The 7,961-nt window shown below is 53.5% G+C and overlaps 1 protein-coding gene across 1 annotated transcript in view; it reads left to right on the top strand.

The window, feature by feature from the left end:
* Positions 1–7,961, top strand: part of TTC28 (tetratricopeptide repeat domain 28) — a 472,107-nt gene that overhangs the window by 437,310 nt on the left and 26,836 nt on the right. Inside the window, exon 13 of the mRNA XM_023513262.1 lies at positions 5,795–5,939. Within this exon, the coding sequence (XP_023369030.1) occupies positions 5,795–5,939 (145 nt within the window). The remainder of the gene's footprint in view (positions 1–5,794; positions 5,940–7,961) is intronic.

Here is a 7,961-nt window from a genome sequence, read left to right as displayed (position 1 = left end):
CTCCTTGGTGCTGTGGAGAACAGAGCCTTCCCTGGGTTCAATTGTCCCTTTTTCTCACAGGCACCCTTCTTCAGACCAAGGGTCTGCCTCTCCCAGGCCGCCTGCCTGTGGGTTAACGTACACATAGTAGCCACCCCCAGCCATCCTGTGGCTTCAGGGTGCTGGTCTCTCAGAGTTCCCAAGACTGCCCCGGGCTCTGGTGTGTTGGTTCCTCCCTCTCAGCCTCCTGGGCAGCCTTCCTACAGAGACAGGCTGGCTGCTGCCACCCTACAGTCTTCAAGCTTGAGTGGAGCCCACTTCTCAGTCTCACCTGAGGGAAAATGGAGCCTGTTCCCCTTGTTTCCATCTGCTGGCCCTATATAGACACTTCCTTGCAGACAGCGCAGTGCTGTGTTTGGCACATGCATGTGGGATGACCTGATTCCTCAAGCCCAGGCTGCTGTAGAAACACTGCCTTGGAAACCAGTTCAGGGGGCAGCAGAGCAGAGGTTGAGGTGAGCTCCTGCCCCCAGAAGGCAGGGCGGGCCCACTTCCAAGGGAAGGAGCCATCCCAGCTGCCTGAAAGAGTTTGTTTAGCTCAAGCAAAGGTGGTTTGTTTACCTTTCACCAGTATGAAAACCTGAGAAAGCAACATGTGTGTGCTGGGGTGAGGAGACTCTCCCGCTGCTATCGGCACTGTGAACCTACCCCCCTCTCTAAGCCAAGCAGGATAGGAGGCAGGGGACCTACAGCGCACCTGGGCAGGCATGGCCTTGGTGTGGACTGCCCAACAGCAGCAATACTCTGTCTTCTGCAGCTGCAGATCAATCCGCCCCTGCCTCAGGAATAGATGCTTCATCCTCCCTGAAGGGGAGATTCAACGGTGAGTGCAGCCTAGACCAGCTAGTGTTTGTCATCATTCCAGAGACAGGAACCACACCCCTGATGCCTCTGCCCCCTCGGGGCTCTTCACATTATCATCGTGTGGCTCTGCATTCTCTATGTGCAAATACGAAGCACTGGCCTCAGCTCTCCTACCTCACCACACAGACTGCATGCTGGGAGAAAATGAATATTTCTCCAGAAGTAAATTAATAAATATCATCTGAGGAATGAGCTAATAAAAACAGTGCGGTGTGAAAAGATCTCTGCTGAGAGCTAGGCTGTCAATTAGCCCAACTGGGTCCCACCGTCAGTGGACAGGCCAGAAGGAGAGGGATCTAGCACCACCTGCCGGAGTCCCTGGGAGGTGCAGCTGGGAAGCCCGGGAGGGACTGCCGGTGGTCAGCACCACATTTAGGAACTTGGTGGCTGGTAGGGTGCAGCAAAAACCCATCCTGGCCAGGTGGGAGGCCTGACCCATGGCTGCCTTGTGTCTTTGTGCAGATCTCTTGCCCTCTCTGAACCTCACTCCCCCTCTGTGAAGAAGGAGCAAACGTGCTGGGTGAGACAGATACACAGGCCTGGCTGTGTCCCCTCTTCTGGGCCAAATTTCTAAATGGGCAGCACAGCCCCTGGGGTGGCTCACATTCCCACTGCACGGGATGCATGTTTCCACCCCCTCCTTTCAAAGCTCCCATTCTAGAAGGTGGTAAGCACTATCCTCTCATCTCAGAGTCCAGGGAGCTGAGGGAGCCGCTGTGAGCAGTCTGTGCACCTAGGACTCAGAGCCCAGGGACCTGCTGCCATCTACCTGGGACTCAGAGGCCCTAAACTGCACTTCACCACAGGAGCACGTACAGCTGTGCCAGCTTTCAAGGGGCTCACCCTTACCAGCTCACAGCAGTCTACACAAGGCAGCTATGGCACTAAGGACTGTAGAGGTGAGAAAACCTCAGGCCTACCAGTGCAGAAAGGGGTAGTGTCCCGGCCTATGAGTCCCAGCCTGAGCCCCTCCCCATGCCTCACCTCTGGGTGACTCCCAGAGTCCAGGGACTATCAGTCCCTCTTGACATTGATTTTGTGCCCCCTATTTCTCTGTCCCTGGGCCTGCCACTCCTAGAACAGCTTTCCAATAGGGATTAGCCACATGCTGCTGCTGTCAAGGCAGAGTGAGGCCAGACCACCAGTGTGAAGAAGCTGGAGGCAGCTGCCGCCTGGACTGCTACAAAAGAACAGGTGTGTGCAGGCAGGCAGGGAGCCATCGCCAGTGGCTAAGTGGGTAGCAGCACATGCACGGATTTACTCTGACCTTAAATTATGGTTTCAGGTTGGTTGGGTTTTTGTTCGTTTGTTTGTTGTTTTATAATATAACTACCAACGGACTATTTCTGGGCTTTTATCTTCATTTTGAAAGGGATATCCCTTATGATAGGTGCCCTCCACTGACAAGCAGCACAGATCAGAGGGGTTCTCCCAGGGGGCTTCCTGCCTGACCTGTGCAGGAGGCCTAGTGGGCTGGTCAGTGATCAGGAGATAGTTGTTCTGTGAGCTTCCAGGTCATAAGGAGGGCCAGGGGGACAGAGGTCAGCAAGTGTCAGTGGGGCACAGGACAAGGTTGAGTGTCAGGCAGGGAGGCTGAGGCTTCGTGGTGGGCTTCTGCTGACAAGGGTGCCTGCCCTGCCCATCCCACCAGGGTGTGGTTCTCAAATACTCTACACTGTCTGGAAACATAACCACATGCCCAGAGAGGGTCTCCTAGGAAACCTCCCCAGATCAAACAAGTGCCTTGAACAGCTGCATGTTTACCAGCTCTGGACAAAGACATTTGATTGGCTTCCCAACTGAAGTTGGCCTTAAGTGAGGTGAACACAAGGTCTGATCATGGCTGCCCTATGTAGCACAGTCCTGGGAGGACAGGGGAAAGCTCTCAGAGAGAGATGTGGACAGATGGGCTTCCTTTGCTCTTCTTCTAGAAAGGACCTGGGAGCATACTGGGAAAGGCTTCTTGATCAAGCAAGCACGCTTGTGTAAAGAGGTAACCGGACCTGCTTCTATCCACAGATAACTCCAGACCCCCCAGCCTGGCCACCGGGCCCACTTTCTTCTCCAGCCCTCATCTCTGACCCTCTGTCCACATGCCTCTCACATGCACTGCCCCAGTCTCCATTTCCCAATGTTGTGCCTTTCTTTATGTTGTTCCTCTGCTTGAAATGACCCCTTCTACCTTCTCAACTAGGCAGGCTAACTCCAAATCCTCTCTGGTGGCCCAGATCAAATAGTGCTTTTCCAGAAAGTCTTTCCCCAGCTCCAGTGACCAGCAATGGACGTAAGGGACTTGTGTCTCTGTGACCCTCACCTCTGTTGGCACCTGGTGAGGGATCCATGGCCTGGCTCCCTGTGGACCCACTGTGCACCCACTGTGCCTGGCACAGGACAGGCAGTTTCACATGTGGGATGAGTCAGTCCTGCTGGACCCCTCTAGGTACCTGTAGCCCTCCCAGCTTTCAGTGAAAAGACACCACTGTCACCAGTACTCACGCTCTGTCTGTCTAGCTGAGCCTCCTGGGCCTCAGCTGGTTCTCGACACTGTGCAGCCATCCCCTCCAATCCTCATACCCCTGCCTGTGGCAGCATTGCCCCTTCTTACAAACCATGAAGCAATATCCAGAGGGTAATGGCTTGCCCAAGGCTGACATCCAAGTCCTGCTGGCCTGTCCACCACCTACCTCCAGACATTTTCTTCTGTGAATTGGTGTCAGACTTCAGCCCTTCCTGGAACTTCCTTGTGCAGCACCGGCAGCAGAGGTGCCCACCCAGGCCTCCAGGGACTGCCCAGGCTGACATCCTGTGCTCCTCAGGGAGGGGTCAGATGGGTTGGGGGTTTGGTTCTGATTTGTTGGACTAAGTAGCCAAGCTTTAGACCAACCAGGAGCCCCTGTGTCTCCCTGGGCAGCTGGGACTATCGTGGTCTCCTTATACCCCAATGGGAAGCTGAGGACAGCTTCCGGAGCTGGGTGCTCTTCCTCCAGTAGGGGCCTTTTTAGATCTGAGCCAGAAGGATCTGGGGTGTGTGGAGCACCCCCATCAGTCACTGTGAAGATCTGGGGCTACAGCATTGTCTGGGGACATAGCACTCTTTGGACACCTTCAGTGGGATTGATGTCACCCAGGTACTTCAGGTGGGGATACCTGAGCCCACAGTCCTTGGTATGAAGCAAGAGGTGCACAGGAAGAAGACACTGAGGGCTCCTGCTGCCCTGCCTGCTGTCTGGGTGGCACTGTGGGCTCTTTAGAGGCACATTCCCTGTCTGCTGAGAGTGTGTGTGTGTGTGTGTGTGTGTGTTAACAAACAGGGCTGTGACAGACACTGTGTGTCATGCCAGGGCATCTCCTCCGGAGAGCAATTTGGTAATCTCTCCTTCAGGGCAGAATTGCTCTTTGCAGTGTATTCTACAGAATTAAGTGAGCCTTTGAGTGTCACTCCAGGGTTATCTGTGCTTCACTGGCTCTGATGGCAAAGGCACTCTGCAGCCCCCGTCACTTGTAATTACACATTTACAGAGTGAGCAAGACCAAGGAGCAGACAAGAGCAGGTTCTCCAGCCCTCTGAGTCCTGCCGTTCTGCTCTCCACTCCCAGGCAGCAGGCTAGGGGGCGAGGATGCCCAGAGCTGGGCTCAGCAATGCCCTAGAATTTAGGTCAAGTGGGACATTGTGGAGATCGTGCAGAAGCATGGAGGGCTGTGGGTAGAAGCCATACCTGGAAAGCATCAGCAAATCTTTCAAATCATTTCTTTTGATGTCACAGCTCCTGGGCTGGCCCAGGAGGGAAAGCAGCCTTCTGGTGTTTCCTTAAGCAACAATCAAGGTGCTGGCCCTACCGGCAGCCCAGAGTTCCTACTGAAGCTCAGCAGTATATCTAGTTTAAGGGATAGTCTTTGGGGTCTTAGAATACATGGCAGAAACTCCAAAACTGTGCACAGTGTCTAAATAAATGTTACGAGATCTCTGAGTGTCTAATCATCATGCAGAGGCCAGGCCAATAGGGCAGGTGCTGAGAGGACACACGTGTTCAGACTCACACCTACATTGGAAACCGGTTTCCCCTGCCTGTGCCTCTTCTCTGCTCACCTGTGCATTTTGTCCTCTGTAGGTCCCCAAAGAACCATGCCTGATAGACAGCCAGTGCTCAGCAAACATTTTCTAAATGAATGGATGGGTGGATGCTCTCATCCTATATTGAAAGTATGAAAACTGGAGTCCTTGGGGGCAAATGCCTCTGATTTAATAAAACTATACCTAAAAATATGGGAATAGAAATTGAAAAGCAGAACAAAACCACGTAGCCAACCACACATGGACTGACTCACTGGGCAAGGACTGCCCAGCTGGCAACTCTCAGCACCCCCACATGACAAGCTGTGGGGCCAGGGGCCTCCAGGGCTTTGCTGTGCTAGGGCTCAAGTGGGTACCCATCAGCTGTTCTGAGTCCAAGCTAGGGCCAGCACACTCTTTGTCTTGTCTGAGGCTCCCATGCCATAAATTAGTTGGCACTGGGGCACTGTCCTCACCAGCATGATGGCTGCACTGATTCCTAATGGTCCTCATGTTTGCCTGCGCACAATCACTCCACACAGGATGTAATTAAATCCTTTGAACAGCACTCTGGGACATTTGATTATGTACAAAAACTCCATAGAAATGTAAGCTGTTACATGCAGCTGGTTTACCCTGTGGTTTCTGATGGTGCTTACTCTGCTATGAAAATTACCTTGAAGGGAAGAGCAGGGAGGCCGATGGCAGCACTGCTGCAGAGCCTCTCGCTCCACCGTCTGTGGGGCAGCACAGCTGGGAAGGATGGTGGTGAGCCCTTCCCCCACCCCTACCGCCTGCCCGCACAGACCCTAATTGATCCCTCCGCCCTTCTCTCCCCAGGAGCTGCCAGAGCATGACAAGCCTGTGCAGTCACGCTGTGTCACCAACCCAGGATGGGACCTCCTCTCTTCCCAGGAAGCAGAGCTCCTTCACTAAGCCCCCTCTCCGTGCCCTGTATGACCTGCTCATAGCGCCCATGGAAGGGGTAAGTGCCTCCCAGGGGCATGAGGCTCCTTGGCATCAGAACACATCATTTACCAGGCAGCACCCCTGTGTACCCCCTTAGATACACAGTTGGGCTCCCAAGACAACTGGTGGTTTTCCAGAACACATGACTTCTCTGTCTAGCTTCTCAGCGTTTAACAGTTAAAGTGGATGCACGTTCTTGGCTGGTTGCTGGTTAGTGGACGAGGCCTTGAGCTTCCAATTGGCAAACCTGGGTTCAAGTCCTAGCTCTGCTCCTTATAAACCAGGTAAATTTGGCTTCAGTTATGTCATGTACAAAATGAAATGATGCTCCCTTCATGCCTATTCAGTGCAGTGACCCAGAGGCTCAGGGAGGTGCAGGACCATACACGTCTGAGCAGTCGCCAGCAGGACCAAGCATGGGTCCCACGTGCCTGAGGCCGAGGCTGCCCTATCCATCCAGCAGATGCCACGGTGGACATGGCCATGGCTCTGCTGTTTCCAGAGGGCTTCTTCTCACCTTGCATCCACACCCTTCTGGGTCTCAATGCTTCTCCTTCTCTCATTCTAGAATCTTGTGTGAACAACTTCAAGCCAGGGCTGGCTTTCTGGTAGAAGTCTCAGAAAATCAATTCCCACCTTCCTCTTTCTCTTGGCCTCAGACTATGTCAGGAGTCACTGACTCCATCTCAAGTCCAGTGGTAAAGGCATGAGCTGCTTCACACAGATTTTCTGTGGTACGTCCCCTGCCCTGGTCTTTGCACATCACTTTTTAGTTCTCTAACTATATGGGAAATACTGAAAGGCTCAGGACTTTTTTTTTTTTTTTGCAGTTTCTGGCTCGGGGCTGGGTTTGAACCTGCCACCTCCACTATATGGGGCTGGCGCCCTACTCCTTTGAGCCACAGGTGCCACCCAGAGCTCAGGATCTTTATGAATCCCAATGGGACGCCCATCAGGTGCCTGTGCACCGTCAGGAAAGCCCAGCAGGCCTGAAGCAGGCGGAGGACACAGCTCACATCTCAGCCGGAGTGTGGCTCTTCCTCTGTGATCGGTCTTACTGGTATTGGGGTGACCCCTGAGCAGTTCTTCCATGCCAGCCATGCTACAGAAGTGGCTGCAGGACACCACATCTTGACAGTGACTCCTTTGTGCCCAGAAAATGCATATACCTTTCCTTGCCTGGCCTTCCAAGGCTATGTCGCAGTCTGCCTGGTATCTGTTAGGAGGCTGTGCTGCCTGCCAGTGCTCTAGACTTCCCCTGGCTCAGGGAGATGGGTGTGGTATAAAGTGAAAAGCTTCAGGAGCTGGCAGAGGGGGACTTTCCTGATTGGGTGACCCTAGTGAAGCTGCCTCCCCACCTGAGTATCTGTTTCCTCATTGGAAAATGAGGATAATCCCTTCATGTGTGTCAGAGTAAAGCAGGCGAGGGTGAGATAAAAGTGCAGAGCACCTGAGGTAGCAGCAGTAAATGTACCCCTGGCGAGCCATGGCTGCCGTGCCCAGATACCTCCTCTAAGTGTGGAGTCACTGCCACTGCCCCCTGAGCCTTCCCTGCACTCCAGAGCCTCCTGGATCTGATCCCACCATACACAGAGGACTGGCCCAGTGCTCTCCTCCCCTGCAATGCCAGTCCTTGCCTGCACTAAGCCATCCTTCCCTTCGTAGGATTATTATCCTCTCCTGTGTCCTTTTAATGAGGTGACCAAAACTGCAGAGAGCACTCCACCTCAGAGCTTCTCAGCTGCCATAATAACTTACCCTGATTTACGTGCCATACCTTGGAGGAAGAAATACATACCTAGCCCCTGAGGCTGCTTTTTTCATGTTTCCTTTACTGCCTCTGACTGTCATGCAGACCATTTCGGTGACTTACTGCCAGCCTTCCCTCCTGCTCACCCTGAGGTCTGCATTTCCCACAGATCCCATTCCACCGAAGGGTGGTTGGACCCTCCGTTCTTCACCCATCGGGCCTTCTGGGTCCCTTTATGTTTCTCCTTTTGCAATCAGGTCTCCTGATTACTCTGTCAATCTTGACTTG

Source organism: Otolemur garnettii, unplaced genomic scaffold (assembly GCF_000181295.1).
Source record: "Otolemur garnettii isolate 467f Iridium unplaced genomic scaffold, OtoGar3 scaffold00038, whole genome shotgun sequence".
NCBI lineage: Eukaryota > Metazoa > Chordata > Mammalia > Primates > Galagidae > Otolemur > Otolemur garnettii.
Note: the sequence above shows the minus strand (reverse complement) of the source record. Positions and strands in the feature narration are given on the sequence as shown.